Source organism: Melanerpes formicivorus, unplaced genomic scaffold (assembly GCF_026170545.1).
Source record: "Melanerpes formicivorus ecotype bairdi unplaced genomic scaffold, bMelFor1.0.p_v2 SCAF_112, whole genome shotgun sequence".
NCBI lineage: Eukaryota > Metazoa > Chordata > Aves > Piciformes > Picidae > Melanerpes > Melanerpes formicivorus.
In genome coordinates this window covers 569,473-597,400 of record NW_027142464.1, presented here as the reverse complement: position 1 = coordinate 597,400, position 27,928 = coordinate 569,473, and the positions used below count along the sequence as shown (strand labels likewise).

At 64.0% G+C, this 27,928-nt stretch overlaps 2 protein-coding genes across 4 annotated transcripts; both read right to left on the bottom strand.

Moving 5' to 3' along the window:
* Positions 1–128: 128 nt before the first annotated feature.
* Positions 129–12,569, bottom strand: STAT3 (signal transducer and activator of transcription 3). Of its 3 annotated transcripts, none has more exons than XM_068166982.1 (24): positions 12,474–12,569; positions 8,487–8,633; positions 7,806–7,950; positions 7,563–7,661; positions 7,306–7,401; positions 7,146–7,227; positions 6,682–6,776; positions 6,366–6,517; positions 5,786–5,944; positions 5,582–5,674; positions 5,248–5,307; positions 4,970–4,999; positions 4,768–4,861; positions 4,637–4,684; positions 4,355–4,438; positions 4,168–4,266; positions 3,904–4,039; positions 3,685–3,737; positions 3,503–3,597; positions 3,077–3,216; positions 2,530–2,745; positions 2,243–2,285; positions 1,853–1,962; positions 129–1,771 (listed from the first exon to the last, which is right to left on the bottom strand). In XM_068166982.1, exons 2-24 carry the CDS (start codon positions 8,612–8,614, stop codon positions 1,716–1,718), a joined length of 2,313 nt encoding a protein of 770 aa, XP_068023083.1. In that variant the 5' UTR covers positions 8,615–8,633; positions 12,474–12,569; the 3' UTR covers positions 129–1,715. The 3 variants fall into 3 exon arrangements, with proteins under 3 accessions (XP_068023083.1, XP_068023084.1, XP_068023085.1); XM_068166983.1 differs by having other exon boundaries at positions 2,533–2,745; XM_068166984.1 differs by lacking the exons at positions 129–1,771; positions 1,853–1,962 and having other exon boundaries at positions 2,239–2,285.
* An 824-nt stretch (positions 12,570–13,393) lies between these two features.
* On the bottom strand, positions 13,394–25,555 carry CAVIN1 (caveolae associated protein 1). The gene is made up of 2 exons (XM_068166985.1): positions 24,968–25,555; positions 13,394–15,539 (listed from the first exon to the last, which is right to left on the bottom strand). Exons 1-2 carry the CDS (start codon positions 25,385–25,387, stop codon positions 14,874–14,876), a joined length of 1,086 nt encoding a protein of 361 aa, XP_068023086.1. The 5' UTR covers positions 25,388–25,555; the 3' UTR covers positions 13,394–14,873.
* Between the last annotated feature and the right edge of the window lie 2,373 nt (positions 25,556–27,928).

Here is a 27,928-nt window from a genome sequence, read left to right as displayed (position 1 = left end):
GGCAGGGGCTGGCAGCGGCGGGGCTGGGTTGTGCCCAAGAAGCCGCAGCGCGGGCGAGGGGCCCCAGCCCCTGCGGGGGGGGGGGGGGGGGTGAGGGGCGCCAGGCGGAGCTGACAGCACAGCGCAGGTCGCTTCAGAGCCTTTATTGTGCAGCAGGTTCAAGCTCGTAGGTACAGCACTAAAATATACAAAAGATAAAACTCTGTACAGAGCCTGGCACTGCCCGGGGCTGCAGGCAGCCACGCGGGCGGGGGACACACGGCCCCTGGCCCCTCCGAGCACCTCCCAGCAGCAAAGGGCAGCTCCTGTCGCCGGCGGCAGCCACAGCCGCGCCCCTCTGCCCAGGCGCAGCCAAGGGCACGGCAGGGAGCCTCTTGCCCCTCTTCCTTCCCCTGGGGAGCCCACCCCCGGCCCTGCCCCCTGCAGCAGGCTGCGATGGCTCAGCCCACAGCTGGGGGGCTGGGGGAGATGCCCCAGTCTTTACTGGGCAGAAAAGCCAGAGCCACATACTGTGCCCAGGCTGTGCCAAGGCAGCGTCACTGGAACAGCTACCTGAGGGTTAATCTCCACCAGAAGCCAAACCAAGACATCAGAGACAGGGCCCCAGGCTGGTGCCCAGAGAGATCGCTCCGTGCTGATGGTAGCCACAGCCTTAGGGCTGAGAGCTCCCCCAGCCCTGCCCTGGCACTGCCCCTCCTGCCACCCTCCCCTTGCTTATCGGGCACAGAGCAGGCAGGGGGCTCCCCCCACTTCGGTCAACACAGAACCACAACCGTTGCCCAGCACAGCTGCCCCCCCTGCTGCCCCCACACAAGGAAACCTGCCCCTTGCAGTGCCCACAGCTGCCACCAGCCCCTTCCCCTCCCTGCCTGCATCCTGCTCCCCCCTGCCCCAACAGCAGCTGCCAACAAAAGAGCCACACAAAGCCCCCCAGGAGCTGAGAAGCCCCTGCCCGGGGCACCATCAGCCTCACCAGAGGAAAAAGGGCCAGGCCAGGCCACCACAGGTCACACAGGACCCAGCAGCCTCCCGTGGGGTCCAAGGGGTCTAAAACCTGTGCAGAGATGGAGGCACAGCCCTGCTCCTGGCACAGGCCTGGCCCCAGGGCAAGACATGGCTGGGCAGCTTCTATGGCCATACCTGGTCCCAAAGCAGCCCCAAGGCACAGATGCTGGTGTGGGCACACGTCCCTGCCCTGGGGCTGCCAAGGACAGCCAGATCCGTGCCCACAGCAGGAGCAGGGAGCACAAGCAGGCAGCACCAAAACCTCTGCTGCCAGCACAGCCCTGGCAGTGCCCAGGACCCCTCAGCACAGCTCTGAGCTGCCTACTCCTCCTGGCCCAAGGCAGAGGAGAGGCCTCAGCCCTCTTGCAAGGGTGCAGAGCCAGAAGCAGCCAATCCCCTCAAGCACGTGGAGGCAGCCCTGGGCTCGTAGGAGCCCCACAGGCCCTGGGGCCCTGGCAGGCAGGGAGGCAGCAGTGGGCAGCAGAAGCGTTGGCAGCAAGCAGGGCTGCAGCCAGAGCCGGTAGGCACTTGGATGAGCAACACAAGAATAAAAAACCCTTATGGAAGGACATAGAAAAAGGTTCATCCCCCTCCCCCAAGAGCCAAGTGGCAGCACCCTGGAGCAGGAGGGTTGGCTTGGGTCAGACAAGGAACCGGAGCAGGGACCCCGGCCCAGCGCGGCTCAGGAGGCCAAGCCCTGGCAGAGCTCCTCACATGGGGGACGAGGCACACTCCGGGGTCTGCTCCATGTCGAAGGTCAGCGACTCTGTGGGGAGACACAGAGGAGGTTGCAGGGCCCAGGCCTGGCCACAGCCAGGCCCCCCCGGGGCTGCGCCCCCGGACTCACCGAACTGCCCTCCGGCCTTGGCCTCTGCGCCGTCGCTGCTGCCGAACTGCATCAGCGAGTCCAGGGTGCGTGGGGACATGGGCAGGTCGATGGTGCTGCTGAAGGTGGTGCTGTCCAGGGGGGAAGCACAGAGCCCTCCGGGGTCAGGACCTGGCCAGACACCCCCTGCTCCCCCCCGCCGGGCCCCAGGCCGGGCACAGCCCCTCCCGAGAGCTCTCCAGAGGAAAGGGGCCCCGGGAAGGGGAGAGCTGCTGCAGTCAGGGCAGAAGCTGCAGCCCGGCTCAGCCCCGTGGCTGCCCCAAGCCCAGGCAGTGGTGGGAAGGAATCTCCCCTTGAAATGAGGCTGAGCACACAGATGCCCCCCAGCACCCCCAGCCCAGGGACACTCACGGGGTGACACAGATGAACTTGGTCTTCAGATACGGAGCAGCACCTGCAGGGGAGGGAGCAGCCAGTCACCAGCTGCAGAGGGGGAGCCCCTAGCCCTGCAGGGCAGCCCCACAGACAGCACCAATCCCTACTGCCTGAGCCCCATGGAACCCCACCACCAGCCCCACACTGCCTGTGTGCTCCAGGACCGGCACAGGATGCTGCCTGGTGCCAGCTCTCCCCCCAGCGCCGTGCCCAGAGCTTCCCCACGGCACAGGAGCTCTGCAGGAGCACAGAAAGTCAACAACTACCTGAGTCGGTGGCCTCAGAGTGCTCCTGGCTCTCGGAGCGGCAGTACTTCCCAAAGGCCTCCTCCTTGGGGATGTCTGGGTACAGGTACACCAGGGGGGACACCAGGATGTTGGTGGCATCCATGATCTTGTAGCCCATGATGATCTCAGCAAAGGACATGTTGTTCAGCTGCTGCTTGGTGTAGGGCTCCACCGACTGGATCTGGGTCTTCCCTGTACAAGGAGGCTTCAGACCCAGGGCAGGACAGCCATGGGCAAAGGCATTCCCCAAGCACCCCAGCAGCAGCAGCAAGGCCAAGACCGGCTTGGGGCTGTCCCTCAGCAGGCACCTGGCAGACCACGGGGCAGGACAGGTACCTGCCAGGTGGCTTCAGTGCCACGTGGGCAGCCAATGGGCAAGGACCAGCAAAGGGCAGCCAGGCTCAGAGAGGCAGAGGGCTTGGCAGAACAAGGACCAAGTGCCCTAGCAGGGGGTTCCAAGCCCCTTTGGAGCCAGGGCCAGCGAGCCTGGCAGCGTGGGCAGGGCAGCGGGCGCAGGACCTACCACTGATGTCCTTCTCCACCCAGGTGAAGGTGATGCCACCCTCCTTGCTGCTCTCGCTGAAGCGCAGCAGGAAGGTGCCCGGCGGCTTGGTGCTGAGGATGGCACGCTCCCGCTCCTTGCTGATGAAGCCCATGATGTACCTGGGGGCAGAGCAGAGAGCCCACCGTGGGCACCTGCGGCAGGGCCTGGCCTGGCTGCCAGCACAGCCTCTGCCAGCTTAGTTTCCCAACACCCAACAGGACCTGGGCAGCAAAAGCATCCCAGGCACCACCTGCCCCTGGGCTGGGGCCCCACCACCTGCCCCTCGGCCCAGGCACCACCACCCGCCCCTGGGCCCAGGCACCTGACCATCAGGACAGGCCTCAGGGCTCCCTCCAAGGCCCAGCCCAAGCAGGAGCCCCTGCAGCGCCGCTGGCCGAGGCTCACCCTTCGTTCCACAGCGCCAGGATGTACTTCTTCACCAGGTCAATAATGTTGTCCAGCCAGACCCAGAAGGAGAAGCCTTTGCCAGCCATGTTCTCCTGAGGGGGAGGGGGAACATGCTGTGAGCATGTCTTGGAGGAAGGCAGGAGCCAAGGGGAGGGCTGGGGCAGGAGTGGGAGCCTGACCTTGCAGAACTTGGCCCAGGTGATCTGGCAGCCGGAGTAATTCACGCCTGGCCCTGGCAGGGGACATCAACATTTGGAGCTCTTCTTCCAGAGATGCCACTCCCAGGGGCAGCCCAAGGTTTGTGTTGCTTGGGACACCACCAAGAGACTGCAGACTCCATCTCCCCTCCCAGACCACAGGGCCCAGCAGGGACAGGCAGGACACTGGCACCAGCTTACCCAGCAGCTTCTCTGCCAGGGTTGTCAGCTGCTCGATGCTGAGCCCACGCTTGGTGGTGGAGGAGAACTGCCAGCTCAGCACCTCGGCCACCTGGTCCCAGGTCCCGATGGGAGGCTTAGTGAAGAAGTTCACATTCTGCACAAGGGAGAACAAACACAGCCCTGAGCAGCACATGGGGCAGGAGCAGGGCCACCTCCTGCCCCAGCCCTGCTCCCTTCTGCCCACCTGGCCCCAAAAGCCTGAGCCCCACAGCCAGGCCCTACCTTGGGGTTGTTGGTCAGCATGTTGTACCACAGGATGGACGCCCAGGCGTTGGGCATCTGGCAGATGTTGGAGATGACCACCACAGGCAGAGAGTGGGTCTGCAAAGACAGGGTGTGACCGAAGGCTGGGACATCTCCCAGGGCCCTCCACTCCCAGGCCTGCAGCAGTGACTAACCCCCAGCTCACCTCCAGGTCGATCTTCAGCCCCTGGTGGTACACCTCTGTCTCGAAGGTGATGAGGTGCAGCTCCTCGGTGACAATCAGCGAGGCCTGGGGCGGCACAGACCCTGGTGAGCAGGCAGCAGGCACAAGGCCACCAGCCCCAGCACTGCTGCTCAGCTCTGTGTGACCAGGACTGCTCTGGCAGCTGCCAGCAATGCCGGGGTGCTCCTTGGCCAGCACCCTTGTGGCTCAAGAGGAGCAGAGCTGCCAGCCAAGGGCTCTGCCAGCCCCGGCCCCAGCACTCACATCGCAGTTGGCTCTGCCGCCGTTGCCGCAGCGCTGCTCCCGCAGGGTCTGCAGGGACAAGAAAGGAGCTGAAGCCACACCACGAGGGTCAGAGCCCCAACAGCAGCAGCCCAGGAGCTCAGGGAACCTACCAGGTGCTTGAACTCTGCTGAGAGGCTGCCATTGTTTGACTCCTCCATGTTCATCACCTTGGTGTTCGTCCCCAGGATGTTGAACTTCCGGGACCTTGGCAGAGGAGAGAGATGAGGCTGACAGGACCCCCCCAGAGGCAGCAAGCAGTGGGATGTTGGCCAGGGCTGACAGCAGGAGAACCCTCCAGAACATTGCACTTACCCCCGAAGTGCTGCAACATCCCCAGAGTCCCTAGGAAAGAGGGGAGACAGGGTCATGGCTGCCTCACAACAGCAAGTCTCACAGGCTCCTGAGGCTGTCCCCACCGTGGGAACAAACCCTTGGGACCCAGCATCACCCTTGCACCCTCCCCCCTTGGACTGGGGGTCAGGCTGGCCCTCGGAGCAGGGATGGGGCCTGGGCCAAGAGCTGAGGAACAAGTCCCACTGCAGTGCCCCTCAGCAGTGCCCCCCAGCATGCTGGCACAGCGCAGCACTCACTTGTCTATGCAGACTTTGATTTTCAGCTGGTAGTTGAGCTCTGGAAACTTGACCAACAGCCTGCAGAGGGTCAGCAAATGCAGAGCATGAAGGTCCTGCACTCAGCAGCACCCCCAGCTCAGCAGCTGGCACAGAGCACAGCTGGAGAGACAGCAGTGCTGCCCACATGCCCCACACCACAGAGCCCAAGGGGATGTGGCCTCATCCAGCTCCTCCAGCTGGACTGCACCAAGACTCCCCAGGCAAGCTGGGGGCTGGATCCATACCAGCACCCCTCAGGATCAGGACCCTACTGTGCCACCCTGTGCTGCAGGACCAGGGGGCAGTGACCCACCTGACTTTGGTGGTGAACTGGACGCCGGTTTTGATGACCAGGGGCCGATCAGGGTGCATGGGCATGCAGGGCTGCCTCTCCACCACGAAAGCACTGCAGGGAAGGGCACAAGAACCAAAGTCAAGCCTGAGACCTGGCCCAGCACGCTCCCTGCCCACCCTGGTGCCCAGGGAAGTGCCATGGTTCCCTCCCAGCCCCCAGCACCTTTTCATCAGGTTGCGGAACAGCTCCACGATCCTCTCCTCCAGCATGGGTCGGTGCTGCACGATGGGGTCGCCCTTGTAGGACACCTTCTGCTGCAGCTCCTCCAGCTTCTTGATCTGCTGCCGGGTCTGCAGCTGAGATTCAGCCAGGGAGGTTATCCTAGGGGAGCAGAAGAGGCAGGGTCAGCTCTGCCTGCTGAGCTCAGCATGGCTGCAGCCTGCAGAGCCCGCTTCTGCCCTGGTGGGTGTGAGAGGAGGCTGCTTGGTGCCAAACGGGTAGGGCACAGAAGAGGTCTGCGGTGCCCGGCCCAGGGCATTTTCCTAGGCCACATTCTAAAAGAAACCTGCAGGTTCTGCAGAGGTACAGCAGGAACAAGAACTTCTCACAACAGCCTCAACTCCCCACGGGCCGGGGACAAACCATTCCCGTGCCAGCAGCCCAGCTCGCGGGGTCTGCTCAGGCTTGCGGGCACCAGAGGCCCTTTCGCAAGGAGGTTCCCAGAGGCAAAGAGCTGGTCCCCAGGGCGGGTGCCCAGCTGCCACCTCTCTAGGGACTGGTGGGAGCCCCAGCCAGCCCCTACCAGTTCTCCAGGCGGTCCAGGCAGATGTTGGGAGGGCCACCGATGCAGGCGATCTGCTGCCGCCGCTTCCAGTCGGCCAGCTCCTCGTCTGCCAGCATCTTCTGCACGTACTCCATGGCGGAGAGCAGCCCTGCCAGCTCGCTGACGATGCCCTGCCACAGCCACAGCACAGCCGTCACCCTCGGCCAGCGGCAGGCTGCGCCTTCCCAAAGGAGGCAGCCCAGGGCTGTGACCCCAGCACCGCTCTGGGCTCTGGCCGCGCAGGAACCGCAGACCCGCGCCCAGCGCCCAGCGGTGTGGGGCGGCCGCGACACACCCTCCGCATCTGGTCCAGCGCCGTCAGCATCTGCTCCAGCTGCTGCATCTTCTGCCGGGTCACAGACTGGTTGTTCCCGTTCAGGTCCTGCATGTCTGTGCAGAGGGCAGAGCTTCAGCCATGCACAGAGACCCCCTCGGCCCCTCCCACCCTCGCCAGCACCGTGCAGACAAAACTTTGCCAAGCAGCAGCCCCCTTGGAAAGCCGCTGCCTCCCGTGGCCCCCTAGGCCCCTGCCTGGCTCTGCCCTGTACCCAGCATGGCCACCCCCGCCCTGACCCAGGCAGAGCTCTGCTTCAGCTCCCCTGGAGGCAGCAGCAGTGGCAGAAACATGCTGGAGGTTTCTCCACTTGCCAGGTAAATGCCCTCAGCCTGAGCCACCTTGCTGGTGGGGAGGAGGCAGCAGGGCAAGAACTTGCCCTGAGGGCACAGACTATTTGCCAGATGCTAACGAGCTGCCATTACCTCCCTGGCTCTTCAAAGTCTTGTAGTTAAAATCAAAATCATCCTGGAGGTTCTCCACCACTTTCATCTTCTGCTCCAGATCCTGCAAGGCAAGAGATGTGGATCTACCCCAGCACCAAATCAGCATGGAGTATAGCAGAGGTGCCCAGCAGACACCTACCTGCACCCTCTTCCTCACATCCTGCAGGTGCTGCTCCAGCATCTGTTGCTTCTCCGTCACCACAGCTGCTGTGGGGTGCGTTGCCTGTCCCCCTTGCTGCAGAGGGGGCAAGGAGGGCATCAGAGCAGGGTCACAACCCAGCCTGAGGGGATTTGGTAGGAAGGGTCTTCATCCCCTCAGTAAGGAACACTCATGCAGCCAGCTGCTGGCAGCACCAGTGCAGGGGTAAGAGGGGCAGATGCACCCAAAGTACTGACCTGGGCTGCAGTGGCAGCCGTCTGCAGCAGCCGGGACTCCTCCCACAGGCAGCGAGCCACGATCCTGGCGATCTCCATCGGCTTCTCCAGGTACCTGCTCTGTTAGGGGAGCAGAGCCCCACGGTCAGCAGGCACTGGGCAGCTCTGGGGGTCACCTGTCCCACAGGGCTGTGGGTCCTAAGCTGTGCCTAGGAGCTGCTGGACCCCCAGAGGCTCCCCCCAACCAGCGCCTCCCAGCCTCACCTGCAGAAACTGCTTGATGCGGCGCAGGTTGTGCTGGTAGAGGACGTTGGACTCCTGCAGGAAGCGGCTGTACTGCTGGTCGATCTCCCCCAGCAGGTTGTGGAACACCAGCGTGGCGTGGGACTCCTTGCTGGCAGCATATGCCCTGCGCCAAGGGGCACAGGCCTGGGTGCAGGCACAGGGCAAGGTGCCTGTGCCCACCGCGCCCTGTGTAGCCCAATGTGGCAGCCACCTTCCTACCCTGCACCAGAGCAGGCCTGACCTGCTTCATGCCACTGGATGAGTTCCTGGACTGCACCCACAGGAGCAGGGCACAGAGGGGTTTGGGACTCGGGCACAAAGCCTGGCACTCAGGCAGGCAGCGCACACCAGCACCTCATCAGCCCCACGTGCTCTCTGGACAGGATCCAGGAACTGGGTCTCTGTGCCAGCCTCCCCTACAACAGAGGCAGGCATGGGGCAGGCGTGGGGCAGCCCTGGATGGGAACCCCTCTGCTTCAGAGCAGACCATTCCCTGCTTGGGGTCTGACAGAGCCCTGCTCCCCTTTGTGACACAGGAGCCCCAGGGGGAGACCAGCCCACACGCCAAGATCCCAGGGAAACAGCAGAGCTCCTCCAGACCTGCTGCCCCCCAGGGTGTCCCAAGCAAAGCCCCCACACCGGCATCTCACAAGGTCTTACCAGTCCTGGCTCTCGATCCAGGGGGCCAAAAACTGCCGGAGCTCCATGGGGAAGCTGTCGCTGTAGAGCTGGTGGAGCTGCTCCAGGTACCTCGTGTCGAGCTGCTGCAGCTGGTTCCACTGCGCCATCCTGGCCAGCTCCAGAGACCTGGCACACAGGCAAGGGGCTGCTCAGGGCCGGCACCCTGCAGTCTCCAGGCTCCCTCCTGCCTGCTCAGCAGGACCCGGCCATGACCTCTGGTGCCGACGTCTTCCAAGCCCCCTCGGGCCAGGCAGCCCCGGCCCACCTCTGCCGCGGGCGGCAGGGAAGCAGCGCGGAGCTTACTGGAAGCGGAAGGCGGAGACTGCCAGGAAGCGGCAGAAAGGAGGAAGGAGCAGGTCTGGGCTCAGGCCTCGCCTGCCGATGGGAATCGATCCGACGCTGACGAGGGGGCGGCGGCGAGGCCCAGAGCGCTGCCCCGGCAGAATCGGTCCCTGCAGGGAGCTTTGCTTTTCCTACAGGTCACTGCAGGGAGCGACGCACTGGTGCCAGCTGGGATGTGGGGACAGGCGGGCAGCCAGGGTGCCAGTGTCTGGCACAGACAATGCCTCTGGAGCAGGCAAGGGGGCTGACAGCAGCCCCCAGCCCCACGCAGGTCCTGGGCTCCATCCCACAGAGCACCAGTACCAGAGCCAGTGGGGAGCAAACCATCACTGGGGCAGCCCCAAGGAGCCAGCACCAGAAGCTGCTCCACCGTGGCCCCACGCACCAGAGCGCTGCCCCCCGAGGCTTTCAGATCCCTCTGTGCTGTGCTCTTCTGAGCTTTGCTGCACCTCAGCCTCCACCACGTTTCTGGATGCTCTTTGTAAGAGGGAAAAGGACAACAGCCTGCAGCGGGCTGGAACACAGGCACTGGCACCCGAGGTGGAGTTAAGGAGGGTTTTAGAACTTCGCAGCGCTGAATAGCCCCAGAGGCAGCAGCAACATCCCCAGGCCTGAACCTTGAACACCAGCCCCTGGTGCACCCCTCCGACACCACGTGAGCCCAGCCTGCTATCAGCAGGGCAGGGAGGAGGCAGACACAGCCCAGCCAAGAGCCTGTAAACAACAGACACTGCCCCAGCCTGGCAGCGAGACCCAGCTGGCTGCGACAAGGGCACTGCCCCCTCAGAGCTTCTGCTGCAGCTGCAGGCCAGGCTGTTAGCCACAGCTCAGAGTATCGCATCACAGCCCCCATTTCACAGCAGCCTCAGCTCTTTGCTAGCCACGGGTTGGGCTGCAGTGGCCCAAGGGTCCCTCCCTCCACACAGGCAGCTGCAAGAGTGCCCACAGCCTGGTCCTGGAGGCTGCTGCTTCTGAGGGGAAAATCCCAACAAACACACGGGCCAAGCAAGAAGCTGAGAAGCTCCAGGCCACCAGAGTCCCCTGCCTGCGGTGAGCTCAGCCACCTCATTTCCTCTTGCACCACCGTAAAGGCAGCCCCAGGGTGGTGCTTCGCCAGCCCCTCCGGAAACAGCGGCGGCTGCCCCGGCCCCTGCCAGCGCAGCGTCCCCAGCCCTGAGCTGGCAGCCAGGGACAGGTGCTGGAAGGTCGCTGGTTCGGTGTCCCCATCGCACCGGAGTCAGCGCCGGGGCAGCGCCCGCGGCACCAGCGCGGCATGGCTCAGGAACAGGCGCTCCCCACCGGGCTGCAGCAGCTGAGCCAGACGCCCCTTCCCTGGCCCCTGATCCGAGCCACAGGGAAGCCGCAGTCCGGGCACGCCGGGGCAGCGCTGGGGCCCAGCCCGCAGTGGAAGGCGAAGCTCCCAGGCTGCCGTGCGGCGGCACTTGGCCGGGGACCGGCCGCAGCCTCCAACAGCTGCGGGACAGCCACGGTGGCAGCCCAGGCTGCAGCCCAGACTCTCCCCGGCGCGGCGCATGCTCCACGGCCGCAGGAAGCCAGCGCCCCGCGGGGCCCCTGCACCGCACGCCGCTGACCGGACCTGCAACGCCTGTCCCGGAGGGAAGGGTCCCTCCAACACCCTGCGCTGTCACAGACACCGTGTTAGGGACGCTCTGACCTCACCAGCCCCAAAGCCCCACACAGGAGGCTCCTCACCCCTGGCCGGCCCCGCCGCCAAGGTCCTCCTCCAGCTGGGTTTAAAGATCCCAGGGCTGAACCCTTCCGGCGGCGCGGTGCTCGCCCGTCGCTGCGGTTCGCCCCTCCTGCCGCCCCTGGAAGGCAGCCAGGGAGCAAGTGAAGCAGCCAGGACCAGGCACTGCATGATGCAAGTCCAGGGGTAAACACGCTAGAAGCAGAGCTGCTAAAAGTAGCTGAAGAGCTAAAGTTCATCTTTCTTTAGCTCCCCTGCAAGGGCAGAGCACAAGAACCGGGCGAGCTCTGCGGCGGGGCTGGCAGCTCGGCAGAGCCCTCGGACTCACAGGAACGGCTGCTGCCCTGCAGCAACCCCGTAGCTGCCTCCTGGCTGCTTCCCGTTTCTGGGATGCACCTGGGAACAGCTCTCACAACAAGCAGCAGTGACCCCCGAGAGCCCCGGACGGCCTGTGGCACTCCCGTGCCTGCGAGGCCACAGCAGGAGGCTCCAGTACCGGGAGTGTCGCACAGGTCACGACGTTCAGGGAGCTGTCACCAGCAGGAGTACCACAGCAGATGCCACCAGCAAGTCACAGGAGCTGCTGCCCTGCTTCCACACAACCATCAACAGGCTGATGGAAACCTGCTCCACAGCAACAGAGCAGCTTCAGCGCTGCAGGCAGAGTGAGTTGTGAAAAGGCTCTGGGGAGGGCTCAGCTGGGCCCCTGGCAGCGTTTCCACAGCCAGGCCTGCGGCTGGGAGCAGCGCTGCAGGACCTGCAGAGGCAGCAGGGACAGCATGGGGCAGGCTCTGGGCGACCTCACGGCCACAGTGCCAGGTCCCTGATCAACCTGCACCCCACAGCTGGCTGCTTTGCATCGCGGCTCAGCCACTTTCCAAGGGCCATCCAACACCTGGCACTGGCACCACCACCCTGGGCACCCGTGCCCAGCTCCTGCTCCTCCTGACCTGAGCCAGCGCCATGCCTGTGGCTGCCACAGGTCCACAGCAGAAGTGGCCATGCTGGGCAGGGACGGTGTGCACCGTGCTGCAGGGGGGCAGCTGATGGGCACCACGGCAGGAACAGGGCAGTGCTGCCAGACCCCACAGGGCATCCTTGCTCAGGCAGCCCCACGTCTGTGGCGCAGGGGGCACCCTGCAGTCACCCCCCAGAGCAGCCTGTGTGGGGCCTCGCTGAGGCCGGGCCGGGTGTCAGCTCCTCTGGCCCTGCCGTTCCGGCCACTCGCTGCCCAAGGAGCACATCCAGGCTCCCGCTGCGTTCCGGTGCTTCTTGAACCTGCCTCAGCCCCACGCCGGTGCCCGGGGGTCCCGGGGAGCCCTACCAGCCCCTGGGAGCTGCCCCTGCCCAGCAAGGATTTGCTCTGTGCCTGCTGGGAGCAGTGGGAAGCAAAGAAATCCTTCCGGCAGCCCACCCCCGGGATTAGGTCAATCAGCGGCTCCCTAATTAGGGCTCTCCGGGAGCACGGGGTGCGGCCCTCACCTGCTGCCGGGCTCACGGCGGCACCGGGCTCGGCCCCGCCGCCGAGACAGGCCACAGCGGGGCCGAGCTGCCGAAAGCGAAACCGCCGGCGCCCCGCTGCTCCGGCCCGACGACAGGGACGGTCCCGCCCCGCGGGGGGGGCTGCCGGGTAAGGCCCCCGCGAGCGGCCGGGGCACGGCACGGGGCAGAGGCGCTGCGGGAGCGGCCCCGCCACGGCAGCGACCGTACCCACCCTGCCCCGGGGCCGCTCGGCCGCCCTCCCGTGGCTCAGCTCCACCGAGGTGAGCAGCGCCGGCCCCCGGGGACACCGGCGCCCTGTCACCGCGCCCCGAGCCCTGTCACCCGCCGCCCCGGTGCCAACCAACTCCCGTGGCCCGGCACTAACGGGCCCCAGCCGCGGCCGAGCCTCTCGGTGTCCCCCCCCCCGCGCTCACCGACGATCCGGGGCGGGGCGGCGGCTCCCGGTGCCGGCGACGCTGGCGTCCGGACCCTGCCCGAGTGCCGGGAACCCTGCAGCGCGCGACCCCGCCCCCGCGTCACGCGCGGCGCAGCCAATGGCGGCGCGGCCCCGCGAGGCACCGGCCCCGGCGGCCAATCGGCGGCGCGGGGGGGGGCCTGCCCCCTGCCGGCTGTTCCCGGACGGCGCCGCCTCCCGCCGCGGGCGCTGCGGAGCCGGGGGCGGGCGCGGGGGGGCGGAGTCTGCCGGGAAGCGCCGCGCGGGAAGCGCTCCGAGTTCCGGGCAGCGCCTGACGTCAGCGGCTGACGTCAGCGCCCGCCGCCATCGCCTCTTAAAGGGGCAGCGCCCGCGCCGCACCGCGCCCCGCAGCGCCCCCGCGTGGACAGGGACCCGCTCCTGCGCCAGGGACGCGGCGAACCGGGAGCGCGGCGGGAGCGGCAGAGGGGCTGGGAAGTGCCCGGCGGAACAGAACTGCGCGGGCGGGGGGTGGCCAGCACCGGCTGGAAGTGACGCGAGGGGGTGTGAAGGGCAGCAGCAGCCCGGGTTGGATCAGCAATGGCGTGGCAAGCGGGACCGGGGCAGCGAGCGTCCCTGGGGACTGGGCACTGGAGAGGGCACACCGCGCACCCCGGGGTCAGCTTTGGGACGGAGATTGGGAGGCTGGAGCGTGTCAGAGAAGGGCAACGAAGCTGAGAGCAGCTGAGGGAACTGGGGTTAAGTCTTGAGGAGGCTGAGGGGGGACCTCATTGCTCTCTACAGCTCCCTGGAGGGAGGTTGGGGACAGGCTGGTCTTGGTCTTTTCTCCCTGGAAACAAGCAATAGGTCAAGAGCAAACAGCCTCCAGTTGCTCCACGGGACACGAGGGCCCGGACACGCCACGCAGGAGCCGCACGCTGGTGGTTTACAAAAGAGATTTTATTTGCTGTGCTGCTCTCCGGGACGCAGCCGCGGAACGGCCCCGGGGCCCGCGCCCTCGGCACCGGCTGCCCCGACCTGCGTGGAACAATCACGGGAGAACCGGCCGCGGGTCCTAGGGAGGCTCCGTGGGGAGGTGACCCACGGGCTGGGGCTGATGTTGGGCTGGGACCCACCAGCCCGCCGGCAGGAGGCCTGGCAGGACCTGTGGGCAGCCGAGAGCCGGTGCCTCCTGTCCCCGAGCAGCAGGCTCAGGGTCGTCGGTGTCTCAGGGCTGCCTGCAGCTGCCCCCAGCCTGCCATTGCCTGGCACAGGGGACCGGCGTGGGTGCTCCTTCTCCGGGGCTGTCCCAGGTGCCAACGCAGGCCCCAGCAGGATGCGGCCCCGGGCCGGGGCCAGGCTGGATGCACTGGACAATAAAAAGGAAAATAACTCTGCGAGGAAAAGCAAATTTATGTGTTCAGTTAGGTTGGCAAGAGCAGCCCTGGGGGGCACGGGATGGGGAGGAAGTGGCTGCGCAGCAGGCAAGGGCTGAGCCTGGCACGCAGGTGGGGTGAGCACACGGGCTCCATCCCTTCCCTGCCTCCAGGATCAGCCCCCCCCGGGCGCACCCACAGCCCCCCAGGGAAGTGGCCAAGGCAGCTCCTGCCTCACTGCCGGCTCCCTCACAGTGTGGCCACCCCGAGCTGTGCCAGGGCAGTGCCCTGAAGCTGCAGTGTGCTACCCTGGTGCTGCCTGGCTGCAGGGGACGGCTGCAGAACGTGAGAAGTGGGGAGGAAAGCGCAGGACATGGGCATGAGCCTGAGCTGTGCTGGGGCCCTGGGAGGAAGCTCAGAAGTACTCAAGGTTAGCGCTGACCTGGTGTCAAGGCTGCTCTGACAGTGAAGAGCCTCATGTGGCCTCGGCACATCCCACACCCCACTGGGAACCCAGCCACAGCTGGTGGTGGCTGCTGTGGCACTGCTGATGGCTCAGCTGTTCACCCACCCTCTGTCCACCAGCAGGACTCGTTGGGCTCCTCCCTCGTGCACCAGGGGCATGGCAGCTCCTCTGCCCTCTGAAAGTGCTGCCAGGCCAGCCAGGTGCCTGCAGCGGTGGGCACGTTGCCTGGCACAGGAAGCAGGGTGGGGGTGCAGAGCACAGAGCTGTCTTGACACCAGGGCTTTGCACATGGAGGACGCTGGAGCTCTGCAGGTGCGCAGCCCTCCTCTCGCCTTCGGCACGCTGCAGCTGCAGGGTGCCGCGGGCAGGCGCCGGGCGGCTCTCAGGCAGGAATGGTCTCCGAGGGTGATTCAACAGTGTGAGGAAGAGTCCTGTGTGCCCTGTGTGTGCTAAAGCGAAGATACAAAAACACCGCGGCCAAGCGGGCGGGGGGCGGCTCCGGGGGCAGGAGGGAGGCATCGTGCGCGGTGCCCCGGGGCAGCAGGGCAGAGGGCACTGCAAACGCCGCCCGGCCCCGCCTCTACTCGCTGTCGCTCTTGTCCACCAGCACCGCGTCCGACTCCTCGGTGATCTCCAGCAGGGTGTGCACCTCAGGGCTCTCCCCGCGCAGCAGATCCGAGTTTTCTCCCTCCTCTCCGCCGACCTCCACCAGCTCCGTGGCTTTCACTTCCACCTCGCCCTCTCGTATTTTCTTGACGTGGAAAGTGAAGGGTGGCACTTTGTAGACGGCTGTCTTGGACCTGGCATAGATGGTGTGGTCAGGAGTGAAAGACTTCCTCAGCTTGTCCCGAGAGGTCTTCATCTTCTCTCTCCTCTCGTTAGTCACGATCTTGGTGCCCAGCTTGTTCATCCTCTTCTCCAGGTTGTGGCGAGTCTTCTCCAGGTTGTGCCGGGTCTTCTCCAGGTTTTCCTTGGTCTTTAATTTAGTCTTCTCCATCTTCTCCTTTGAGAAAGCCTTCTTAAAGTCATCCACCCTTTTCATGCCGCTCCTCTTGATGCGCTCCGCCCGGGACTCCTCAATAATCTCTTCAATCTCCACCTCTTCATCCGAGGAGAGCTGGATGTGGTCCTCCTCGGCATGGTCCTCACCCACCTGCACTTCCTCGCCCTCACCTTCCTTCTCCAGCTTCTCACCCTCCTTCAGAGACTTGCTGATGCTCAGCTTGGACGGCAGCTTCACTTCATCCTGCAAGACACAGAGCGGAGCCCGTGAGACACAAACGCCCGGCCCGGGAGCCACCCCCGAGCCCGGCACAGCCGCGCACCGAGCCCGGGCGGCACAGCCTCGGGCGGCGCCGGGCCCGGCTCAGCCCCCTCAGCTCATCCTCCCGCAGGGCACCCAAAAAGTGTCTGCGGGGAGGCTCTGCTCTGCCCGGGGCTCTGCGGTGTCTGCGCTCAGCTCCAGCAGCTCTGCTCACTCTGGGCTGGCTCCAAAGCCGCCCTTGGCTTCCCTCCCTCCCCTGCCCAGGTCACACTCCTATCCCCTCCGGTTCCATCTCCATCCCAGGATCTGGCTATCACACACCCCCAGCTCCCAGGACAGCCGCCCCCATGCCGTGACGAGGCACAGGGACCCCACAGAACGGCGTGGCCCCAGCGCCCCCCGGCGCCAGCGGGGGCCCCCCGCCTCCAGCCCACAGCTTTCCTCCCGCTCTGCTTTTCTCTGTAAGCCCACCGGCCACCCGCTGGTCTCCAGCCTGGCCAGGGCCCTGCCCATCATGCCCGAGGCTCAGCGGGGTGCAGATGGCAGCACAGGCTGGCACCGGCTGGCCTGGCCACCCTGCTCTGCGCCTCCCTAGGGCCTGCAGGTTGTAGGTGTGGGGCTGTGCACTCCCTGGAGTGCGGCAGCTGCCTCGTCTGTGCCATTTCTCCCCTGGGGAACACGGCAGGGGATGTGTCCCGGCTGTATCCGAGTGCGGGGGGTACAGCGGCCCCAGGGCTGCGCCGGCCGGGCTCAGGGTGAGTTCATTCAGCTTCTCCCCTCTCCCGGGTCAGCCGAGTCTCCGATGCCAGGGGCAGAGGACAAGCATGTGCCCAGCGAGAGGCACGGCTCTGCGGCGGGATTGGTTTTCATGCCGGCAGCACATGGCGTGCGTCCCCGCTGCCAGGAGTCACCTCCCTGTCCCCAGGACAGGCTGGAAATAGCTCAGCACTGCACCAGCCGCCCACGCCTCGGAAATTCGCTGCTCGGGTGGGTTAACCCACGGAGCTGCTGGGCTGAGGTGTGGAGGCAGCCTGTGCAGCAGGAGCCAGCCCTGAGGCATGCAGGAGCAGGAGGATCCCAGTGCAGCCCTGGCAGCGGCACAGCCCAGTGGAATCAGGGACAGAGCCTGGGGCACCCTCAGTGCTCCGAGCGTGGCAAACACCAGCAGCGACTCCGCTTCCCCGGGCCCGGGGGTGCCAGGAGCAGAGCTGCCCCGGGCCCCGCAGGGTGTCTCCGGCGCAGGGCTGCAGGCTCCACCTTCCGCAGCTCCTCACCCTGGGCTCGCAGCTCCGGTCCCCAGCGGCCGGCAGATGTTTTCTTCATTCCGTCGGCCACTGCAGGCCAGAACAATGCACAGCGCTGAGAGGCCAGCTCGGAACAAACCCCCGCGGGGCCGGGCCCCCGCTCTCCACAACAACACCTGCTGGAGCAATCCCAGAGGCTCGGGGGACCCTGCCCCGCCAGCCAGAACATCAGGAACTCCGTCCACTTCCTTCCCTGGAGTCAACACAATGAGCCAGAACAAAGGCATCCCCTGCCTGGCACGGCTGCCGCTGGACAGGGGCCACATTCTGCACACCCAGATACCGATCAGCCCTCGCCCCAGAACATGTCCGCAGAGACACCACCCCAGGAGCTCCACGGCTGCGGCATGGAGTCCACCTGCATGTGGGGACTGTCCCTGCCCCGGCTGGCGCAGGGCACGGCCGCTGGGAGCACTCCAGCAGCCCTGGCAGGTCTCGCTGGGGACGAGCGTGCTCAGTACCCCTGTGCCTGGCCCCGCACCCAGGCCTTGCCCCAATGCCACCAGGGCAGAACGTGCCTGCAGACACAGCAGCTCTGCCTGTAGGACATCAGGACCTGGCTGGCACAATCGGGATCCATCCCAGGCACAGAGGCAGCTGCCACCCAAACCCTTGCCCGGGGCCGGGTCCCATGGGCTCTGCACTCTCCTCCCCTGGTGACTCACCAGGCCAGGCACTCCACCAGCTGTGCTGGGAAAACACTGACCCTGGCAGTGGGCGAGTCCAGAGCTCTGGCTCTCGGCATTCCTGCCCAAACCCTGCCCCAGCCAGGGATGCAAACCCCTTCTGCTCCCCAGGGCAGCTCAAATCCAGCTGGCACAGACAGGGGAACACAGGATTGCTCTGGAGGTTTTTGTTCCTGCTCTGTGCCCAAAGCAGAGCTGTGCCCAGCAGCAGGGCAGGCAGTGTGGGTGTGCTGAGGCTGTGCTTGCTGCCCTCCCATGTGCCCCAAGGCCCAGCTCCAGTCCAGAGTCTGTTTCTCTTTCACCCATTTGCCCCCCCACCCCGGGCTGACACAGCCCTGCCACCCCTCTTGGCACAAACTCATTACCCTGAGGAGCTGCCCTGAGCTGGCAGAGCCAATGGGACTGGGTCAGTCCATCTGAAGTTCCTGTGGGTGCCCGCAGGGGCCCCAGTGCCTGTGCCCAGCTGGCTACCAGCTGCCAGGTGCTGGGTGCTCTGTGCTGCTGCTTCAGACAGCTCTGGGCTGTGAGATCTGTGGGCAGAGGCCTCCATGAAGGGCTCTTTATCTGCCAGGGTTTTGCAGCCGCAGCTCCCTGGCACTGAGTCCCCAGGCAGCCCCAGGGGCAGGTCGGTTGCTACAACAGAAGTAAACATTCCCCTGCCCTATAAAAGGCCAAGGAGGCACCAAGCTGAGCGGCATTCCCAGCCCAGCAGAGCTCCTCTGGAGCTGCAGAACCACCAGCACCCGGGGAGCGCTCCTGAAGCTCGGGAAGGGTCCCTGGGCTGCTGCCGAGGCTCCTGCTGTGAGCCTGTGGGAGCCCAGAGCCCCAGGACTGCCAGCCACAGCCAACTCCAGCCTGAAGGTTTAATGGAAGGTTTCACACACAGGAGCCAGCCACAGCTGCAGCTCATCTCCTTCAGCTGCTGCAACACAATCCCAGGAGCAGAGCTGAGCCGGGCTCACATGCAGCTCTGCCATGCAGGACACCAGCAGCTCGCATCCCCATGCTCTGCTCTGGCCCAGAAGGGCTGATCCTAGCTGCTGCCAGGCAAGCTGGAGCTGGAAGCATGCCTGGTGCCATGCCAGCCCTGGGCAGGGCAGACAAGCTCTGGCCTAGGGGAGCCCGAGGGAGGATTAGAAGCATCTGGGCAGAAAGCAGCCTCCCAGGTGAGGCTGAGCCCTGCCAGGAGAGCAAAGGCTCTGCTCTGTTGCCATGGTATCTGCTGTGCTTTTCTGTGCTGCCTTCTCCCCAGTGCTCTGGGAGGGAGCATTCAGCTATTCCTGGGCAGCAGCCCCCCTGGCAAGCACCAGCAGAGCCCTGGGGCACAGGGGTCTGTGGCTTGCTGGAGCAGATTTTGCTGTGGACAATGCCACTGCTGCCATCCTGTCACCTAAACCTGCCTCTGTTAGTGTCCCCTCACTCCCTCCCCTGGGGGCAGCTTCCCACAGAGCCTCCAGTTCCTGGGCTAAGGAATAACTGGATGGCCTCTGCCCAGCTCCCAGGCCAGGCCATTCCCCCTGCCTGGCCCAGCTGACATTTCTGCAGTAGCCACATGGTGACCTGGCACCCTGCTGCCACAGGGCTCTGGTGGCATGAGGCAAGTGTCAGGTGAAGTCTGCTCCAGCTGCAGCCTGTGCAGGAGCCCAGCCCCCCATGACCAGCACTGGGGCTGAGCAGGGCTGGGTGCTGAGGTGCTCCCCTCAGACAGCTGCAGGTTTGGGCACAGGCTCTGCTCTCTGCCTCTCTTTTGTCTATTTTAGCTCTCTCAAACAGCAGCTCCAAACCATTTCACAAGCACAAGCTCAACCCTACAAGAAGCCCAACAAGGGAGGTGCTACCAGGCCCTGTTGAAGAGGAAGAAACTGAGGCTCAGAGGACAGGGAGGATTTGCCCAGCCACAGCTGGTACCAGCAGAGCCACCTGCCTCTGCCTGCCACCCTTTCACACAAGCCACAGAGCAACTCCTGCCTGCCAGGGCACAGGGGCAGCACATGGCAAGTCCAGTAATGCCCAAGACAAAACCACAGCTCTGCACCATGCACCGCAGCAGGCAGCAGCAGGCAGCAGCAGAAGCACTGCAGAGCTCTGGGCTGGCAGCAGCCACAAGCAGGCAGAGACAAAGGCTCCAGAATCATCTCTCAGAGCTCCAGAAGAGGGTCCAAACGATCTTCATGGGGACTCCTGCTGAGCCCTGCACTGCTGCCTCCTCGCTGTCTTCTGCTGCTCTGGGCCATGGCAGCTCCCCAGCTGCTCACAGGGCAGTCCCCGGCGAGGCCTCCAAGCGCACCCCTGGCATCTTCTGTGGCTAGGGCGAGGAAAAGGGCGTTGGGATGGCCCTGGGAGGGGGCACCAGGGCAGAACCCACCTGGTCCCACCAGGAATCTGAACAGCAACAGCACCCAGAGTCTCTGGATTAGTGTGGGAGCAGGCAGAGAGAAGAGGCACAGGAGGCAGTTAGTGAGGGGAGAAGGCAGGTAAGAAAACTGGAGAGAAAAGAGAGTCAGTGAAGGTTCATCAGAAGGAAGAATCCTTCCCCAAAGGAGGTGCAGAATCCTTCTTGGGCTTACATCAAACACCACCACAGGGCCAGATCCTGCTTCTAGCCACGCTGCTGCTCACAGAGTGCTCTGCACCTGTGCCCGTGTGCAGCCCAAAGCAGCTGCACACAGGCAGGTCCCTGTGGGCTTGTGAGCAGAGACTCAACCCCTCCCTTCATGTCTCCTGCCACACCAAGGGGAGAGATGGAGGCAGCCCCCACCCAGCAGCTTGCAGAGGCTGCACCCAGGGGCACAGCAAAGCTCAGCACAGAACTGGGCACGGCCTCGGCTCCAACATTCCAAAGCTGAACAGATTTGAGCTGCAGCAGTGCCAGGAGGTCCACACAGAGACACCTCCAGTCCTAGAGAGAAGACTGCAGTAAGAAATCACCAAAGAATGCTGCTGAGACAATGGAAAAGCTCTGAAGTATGAGGGGGGAAAGCCATAGCTGGGGATTAGGTAACGTGGAAGGATAAAGCTGCTCCCTCCCAGGCAGCACCCCCCTGGCCAGCCCTGCCCTCTGCAGTTTTCAGTATTGTGCAACCTTCTTGGCACAACCTCCTGGGCACGTTCCTGCTCCAGGCGTGTTCCCTTACCCTGTGTCCTGGGAGCTATGTCCCGAGAGGCTGCAGCCCCTCCACAGCCAGCCGGGACCAGCAGCCTGGTACCGCGCTGGAGCTGGCCCAAACCTGGCAGGGGAGGGCAGGGGAGCGCAGGGCTGCGCCTGGCAAAGGGCTTTTGCCTGGGAGCGAGTCAGGGGAAAGGCAGAGGTGCAGGAAACAGAACGGAACAGACTGCAGGGGGCAGGGGGGGGTTGCCTCCCCTGACAGCCCTGTGCCCAGCTGGCTTCGCTCTCGGGGCTGCTCCTCCCAGCTGAAGCTGTCCCAGCCCTGAGCCAGCTCTGAGCAGCTCTCCAGAGAGTGTGGAGCTTGCATCAGACCTGTGCTGGTCCTGACCTTGGCATCCTTACCTAAAGCTAAACATCCTGAGACTTCTCATCCTAAATATTTGGTTTTCCCTCCCTGACGCAGAGCATCTCCGGCTCTGGGCTTTGTCTCAGCCTCACCTTGCAGCTGGCAGGGCTCAGACTGCTGTGAAGAGTCCAAGGAGAGCGCAGGGAGGCTGCTCTCACCTCGGGGTGCTAATGCTGTGCCCCTGCCAGTGGATGAAGAGCAGCTGAGTGCATCAGGGCAGCCCAGAGGAACTGAGCTGGGCACTGTTCCTCTCCCTCCCCCGGGGACATTCCTTCAGTGTGGGCTTGGCTGCCTCCGGGGCAGCTGCCTGGGGAAGTGGAGAGCGGCTGGGTGGGTGCAGGGCTGGGGCTGCCTTGCATGCCCTGTGCTCCCTGCCCATCACAGCCCTGCGCTCCTGGGCTTTGCCAGGCTCTCTTCTGAGGGGTACAGGTCTAAAAATGAGGCAGTGCAAGGCCCAGCCTCCCAGGCTGCGGCGTTCCCGAGTGGGTCTGAGCCCCCCCAGGCTCAGCACCCTGTGGCTCTGGCCCTATAAGGCACAGAGTGGCACAGCAGCCAAGCTGTGCTATTTATGGGCTGCTTCTGTCCCAGCCCTGCCCACTCTCACCCTGCACGGCTCAGGCTCTGTGCTGCTCTCACCCTGACCAGAGAGCTCCCACAGCTCCTTGGGCTTCAGCAGCCACCTGAGGAGCAGAGGAGCCCCCCAGGACCCCCGAAGCTGGAGCGTGGGCAGCAGCCTGGCCACAGGCTGCCGACAAAGAGCCCTCTCTTGGTACCAGACAAAGCTGGGCACCACCAGCCAGACCTCCCTGAGCCCAGTGCCCACAGCAGCCTCCAATACAGGCCCACAGCACCACAGGGACTCCACCCTCGGCGTGGGGCTGCAGGTGCTTGCCTGGCAGTGCCTGCCAGGCTGTGCCAGGCCCCCAGCAGGGGCAGGGCGCAGCTCAGCCTGGGGGCAGCAGCACCGTGGGGACGTGAGCACTGCCACGCGCCCAGCCCCGAGCCTGGCACTGCCCGGGCTGGCAGCAGCTCCTGCGGGGCACATCCGCTGCTTAATCCTGAGCCCTGGGAACCAGCCCCAGATTCCTGCCCCCGAGCCCAGCAGCTCTGGGATGAAGTCACCTCGCTGGGGTTCTGTCAGGCTGCAGACAGATTTGCTGGTGTCCTAATTTCTCTGAGAGAGCAGAGCTGGGACAGCAGCACAAAGGACTCTGTGGAGCTCTGTTCCCCAGGGCTGCTGAGGAGGGCAGGGAGCCACTCAGCATCAGGCTTTCCAGGCAGGCAAATCCTGTCCCCAGAGCCAGTCCTGCAGCAGCTGGGCCAAGGCTGCTCCCTCTGCTTTAGCTTCACAACCCAAAGCTGTGGGAACCTGGGGCTGTTTTGCCAGTTTTACCCTTAAGCTCCAATTCCCTTGTTGAGGTGAAAAAACCTCTGCCCCAGGCAGGACCCAGAGTAGCTCCTGGCAGCTCCCAGAGTGTGTGAGAGGGAGCAAGAGGCTCACATGGAAACTGGGCACTGCGAGGAACGGCCACAGACATTCTGGGCTTGCCCCAGAGGACATTTTCAGCCCTGTCCTTCCTGCCCCAAGGTCTGAAGCTGTTTGGGCAGCAGCTTCAACCCTGGCACAGAGAGATGTTAGCAGAGGGGCGATGCAGGGGCACCCAGGGGCCTGTTTGGTCATCTGCTGTGCGCAGCCTGAGGAAGCTCCACTCCTGTCACCGACTCCAAAATCCTGCCCCTGCCAGGAAAACACAAAGGGAACAGAACCCCCAAAGCCAAAAGCAAAACTCCTGAGTTCCTCCAGAACCTTGAGCAGCTTCAGACCAAGAGGTCTGCAACAAGTCTGGGAGACTCCTGCACTCCGTGGGTTATTTTGCCTACACCAAGCCACGGGATTCAGGTTTCTGTTGGCCTCTCTGCAGGGCAACCCACAGACCAAAGCAGCCACTGTTGGCCTCTCTGCAGGGCAACCCACAGACCAAAGCAGCCACTGAGCAGCCTCATCTGCCAGCCCAGGGAGAGCCAAGGGAGCTCAGAGACACAGCTGGGACCACTGGAGACGTCTGTGGCCCAAAATTCTCCACTGCCATGGCAGGCAGGAGGGCAGCTGCAGAGGACTGCAGAGACATCCCAACTCCTCCAGGGCATTCCCTGTGATCCAGACCTGGATGCTGAATTCCCACCGCGCAGGTCAGGACTGACAGCCCCTGCTGAGCACTCCTCACTCAGCCTCTTTAATGTTGTTCCTGACAAACTCAAACACCCAAAGCCTGCCATGGGTTTGGGGGTTCAGCTTAAGCACCAATTGAGAGACAATCGAGAGTCTCAGCAGTGCTCCTCACAAGCTTCCTGCCTGCTGCTGCCCACCCTGGGGCCGAGGCTGCGCAGGTCCTGCAGCAGCAGCAGGGCTGTCCTGAGGGCACAGAAGCCTCTGTTTCACACGGAGCAAACCCAGGGAGTTCTCAGCTGTGCTCTGTGGCCTCGCAGTCAGACCACGCCGGGCTCCACGCTGGGACACTTCCAAGTTACAGATCACTCCTTTTCCCCTAACATCTCCGTGACTCACAGCTCCCTGCCGTGCTCCCCTGCCAGCTGCTGCTCCCAGGGGCTGCTCTGTCCTCACAGCAGGCAGAGCAGTGCCCCTGGCTGGCTTTGTCACAGGCTCTGCTCCCCATTCACAGGCAGCAGCAAAGCAAAAGGGGCAGCTCACAGCATGCACACTGCCCCTGGTCAGGATGCTTCCAGAGCACCCAGAAGCTGCCACTGCTGCAGCCCACAGAGCATTGTGCTGACCACCGCCCTTCACTCTGCTCACCCTGCAGTGCTCACTGCCCCAGCAGCACAGTCAGAGTGATTCTGTTTTCCCAAGGACAGATTCAGCCTCCCTGCAAAGAGCTTGCAATAAAGGGAGAGCAGTGGTCAGGTCGCCCCCGTGCTGCGGGTGGGCTGCAGGGTGTCAGCCCCAGGCACAAATGCCTCAGCTGTGAATCAGTTCCACGGGCTCTGTGCTCACTGCATTCCTGAGCCTGTTAGGATCATCTCTCCCCTCAGAGCTGCTGTGAAGAGGAATTGGCCCTTTTTTTTCTGTCTTTCTTCTCTCTCCCCTGTGATCAGCACTGGATGTCTCTGGCTGTCCCTGAGGCTGTCTATTATTAACCCAGAGGCTTCCCTCCCAGTCAGTCACTGAGTTGCTTTTCTCTCACGGCACAGCTTGCTCTGGTAAGGGCAATGGCAGAAGCTTAGTCCTCTCTCTCTCTTCTTTAACATTAGAGGAAAAATCCACCCCAGCAGAGGGACACCAGGCAAAGCAAAGCTGTTACTGACGCCAGGCAGCTGGGAGATCCCAGCCCCGCGGGCTGCAGCAGGCAGAGGTGGGATCTGCCCCAGCAGCCCCAGGTCCGAGGAGCTGGGGGAGCAGTGCCTGCCCTGCCACCCGCCTGCCCTGGGCAGTGAGGCTCACCCCAGCTGGGCTGACAGCTCCCACATGCACCTCACAGCCCTGGAGATCGTCCCTCTGCACGCAGCAAGGCTCAGGCTGCCCCTCAACAGGAGGTGCTGGCAGGCAGACCTTCAGCTCCCCTTCCAGAGCCCCCTGTCCCTGTTGCCTCTGCAGCCCAGCGCCACAGTCAGGCTACTGCAGCCTGGTGCCAGGCTACTGTGATACTGCTGCTCCACGCAGCGAGGGCCCCAGGCCACCCTCACCACCTTCATCAGAATTCCTGCTCCATGCAGCAGCTCTCAGCCCTCATCTTCAGGGGCGACAGAGCCACTTCAGACCACCCCAGCTTGGGCTGCCACAGCCAGGGGCGCTCAGGTGAGCAGCAGAACCACCACGCAGCGCGGCAGAGCCCTCAGCAGCGAGTCCACCCCCGGGCGGGCCACAGCCAAGCCAGGCAGCAGCTCCTTACCTGGTAGATCATGACTTTGAAGTTCCTGCGCTTCAGGAGCTCTGCTTCGTTGGCCTCCAGCTTCTTGATCTGCCCTGCCTGCTTCTCCAGGTTCTGCCGCACGCTCTTCACGTTGACGCTCACCTTGCGAACCTTCTCCAGCATCTTGTTGACAGTGTTGCTGGTGGTGGTGTGAGCCTTGGTCAGCTTGGTCAGCTCCCCCTGGATGCTGGTCACTGCGCTGTCCATCTCCTGCTGCCTCTCCTCCAGCTGTGTCTGGGTCAGCTGGATCTGATCCACCGCGCCGATGATCTTGTCCAGCAGGGTCAGCACCATCACGCCGTTGATCTGATCGGGTTTGATCGGCTCCTCGGGAGCCTGCTCCTCGGAGGCCTCCGAAGCAGTCGGCGGTTCGATGATCTGCAGAGTGGTATCCTCCATGGTGGCCCCGGAGTCCTGGCCAGCGGAGCCCGCAGACGCCGTCAGGCAGGGAGAGCGCAGGGAAAGCTGAGCCCCAGGCTCGGCTCAGCTCTGCGCTGGGAGCGGCGCCAGGAGCGGAGCGCGGCGGTGCCTGCGCCGCAGTTCAAATGGCAGAGCCCTGCGGGGCCGGCCACCAAAAGTGCCCCGCGGAGCGTCGTAGGCTCAGGCCATTGGCTGACTCCACCTCGGCTGCAGCACCGCTGCCAAGCCCCTGCTGACCCAACCCTCCGCCAGCTGATCCCGAGGGCTGCTGGGGAGGCGAACACTGCCCCGGCAAGCCCGGGGATCGCCGCCTGCTCCAACCCGGTACAGAGGCGGGGAGAGGATGGGAGGAAAACACAAAAACCCTGCGCAGGAGCCGGGGAAGCGCTGGGCGAGCCCCTCGGGGCACGGCTGCGAGCTGAGGGAGCTGCTCCCACCAGCCACACACCTCGGTGTAGCTGCAAAGTTCAGATCCTCTGCCAGCAATTAGGAGTTTGGGTTTTTTCAGGCCTCTCAGAGCCTCATTTTCAACACCTCACAATCATTTGGATTTGGTGGTTAGGGCACAACACTTCTGGATCACAAAGATGCTCCCTGCCCCTCTGTGGATGCACACAGGAGGTGGGCACTGGCCCCACGCAGTGAGCACCATGGCTCCATGCAGTCTGAGCACAGAAAGAACAAACTGAACCCCTCTGGACTCTGCAGTCCCCCATCCATCACTGAGTCACTGAATGTGGGACAAGCACAGGCCCTGCAGGGCTGAGCCTGCCCAAAGGCTCTACCAGGAAAGCAGATCCTGCTTGTCTCAGGACAGCAGAGCATGGGCAAGAAATTGTCCTTCTGCTAACTTCTAACCTCAGCATCAACACGAAGCAGTTCAGAGTCCTACTCAGCTGGCAGAAGCCTATGGCTTGTGGAGCCACCATCAGCTCACTGCCTCAGGGCATCTGGAGGTGCTAGCAAGGACTGCAACAAGCCAGCAGGGCCAGGACCAAGAATGTGGAGAAGGAAAGTTCAGAACTTGAGAGTGACCCTAGGTGAAAGCCACTTCATGTCAGTGGTGTTGGCTCAGCCCAAGGGAGCCAAACTCCTGCAGGGAGCCCTGCAGAGCAGCTCCACTGGCCCAGCTGCAGGGCTGTGGGCAGACTGGGGAGGCTGCAGCCTGGGCAAGAGGCAGTTCGGGCTCTGCACATCCTGCCCCTGCAGTTTGCCACAGGCTGGCACACCGAAGGGACACTTGGCAGCACTGGGCTCCCCCTGCTCACAGCCTCGCTCAGGCCCTGCTGGGGGAAGCGCTGGATCCCCAGCACAGAGCTGGCAAGCCCAGGGGGCACAAAGAGCTGCGCAGGACATTGTTGCATGCTGAATGTCCACCAGAGTCAGCACTTTCCTGCCTGTGGCCTCCAGCATGTGACAGCTCTCCCCTGGCGCTGCACCACCCCCCCACCCCCCCCCCCAGCACCACGAGCTGGGCTCTGTGCACCCCTGCAACGCTCTGCACTTCCACAATGGCCATGAGGTCACGAGTTTTAAATAGGCTGCTTCTCTGTGCCCTGTTTTTCCCTGGAGGGACCTCTTTCCCGAGGATTTATTTCCAGTGTTTGCTGCTGATGAGTCAATTCCATGGCAAACCCTCCCCGCAGGCAGCTCCAGGGCTCTGCTGTTGTTTCTCACCAGGGAGATCTGCTCAGAGTGGATTTCCACAGACCTCCGTGGAGTTTTCCAGGCAGGACAGGACACAAGCAGAGCTCTCTGCCTATTCAATGTGTGCCCTCAGTGCAGTCTCTGCAGCTCTGCTTCCCCATTTGGGAACAATTGAAATGCCTCAGGCTAAGCAGATCGCTCCGGATCAAAGCAGATCAAGCACCAAGACAGGATCTGGCTGCCCGGCAGAGCCGAGCGCCTCACTCGCTGCGCGCTGAGCACGCCGCAGCCACACCCCAGGCAATGAGTCATTTTCTGTCGGTTTCCACCGCGGAGCTGTTCCCGGGAAAGCCAAGAGGCAGCGGACAGCAGCTCCCCGGATCGCCCCCGCCTGGCCAGCGCCCCCCCGGAGACCCGACCCGCTCTCCTCTGGAGCAAACAGGTTCCTGCTGCCCTTGTTGCGGCAGACGCAACTCGATGTTTGGCTCTCCCAACACGAGCCAGAGCTACCCAGGATCAGTCACGTCCCAGAGATTCCCTAGCAGCGCTGCGGAGCTCTTTGTGGGGACGTGGAGCAGGCAGTCAAAACAGGAACCAGTGAGAGTCATCTTCAAAGCAAATCTCTGTCTGACAGGCAGGACAACAAAGGATGACAATGGGCAGCATCTGCTTCCACATCAGGCCCTGGGAGTTCCTGTGGCGATCGGAAATGGCTCAGCTCAGCTCAGCAATTTCTTAAATGGCAAAGCACAGCTGCTGAGAGCCTGTCCGAAACGAGGACTGCCCTGTGCTCACCGCGCACAGATTCCCAGGCACATGGCAGCAGCAGCAGGGCAGTTTGTCCCTTCACCCAAAGTGCAGAGGATGTGGACT

What these genes read in the sequence shown, in the direction of transcription:
- STAT3 (XM_068166982.1), bottom strand. Translation starts at nt 8,614, where the DNA reads ATGGCGCAGTGGAACCAGCTGCAGCAGCTCGACACGAGGTACCTGGAG. An exon ending in GCATCAAGCAGTTTCTGCAG is followed by an intron (nt 7,662 to 7,805) that starts GTGAGGCTGGGA and finishes CTCCCCTAACAG; the next exon opens with AGCAGGTACCTGGAGAAGCC. An exon ending in GGCTGAAGATCGACCTGGAG is followed by an intron (nt 4,267 to 4,354) that starts GTGAGCTGGGGG and finishes CTGTCTTTGCAG; the next exon opens with ACCCACTCTCTGCCTGTGGT.
- CAVIN1 (XM_068166985.1), bottom strand. Translation starts at nt 25,387, where the DNA reads ATGGAGGATACCACTCTGCAGATCATCGAACCGCCGACTGCTTCGGAG. An exon ending in TCAAAGTCATGATCTACCAG is followed by an intron (nt 15,540 to 24,967) that starts GTAAGGAGCTGC and finishes TGTGTCTTGCAG; the next exon opens with GATGAAGTGAAGCTGCCGTC.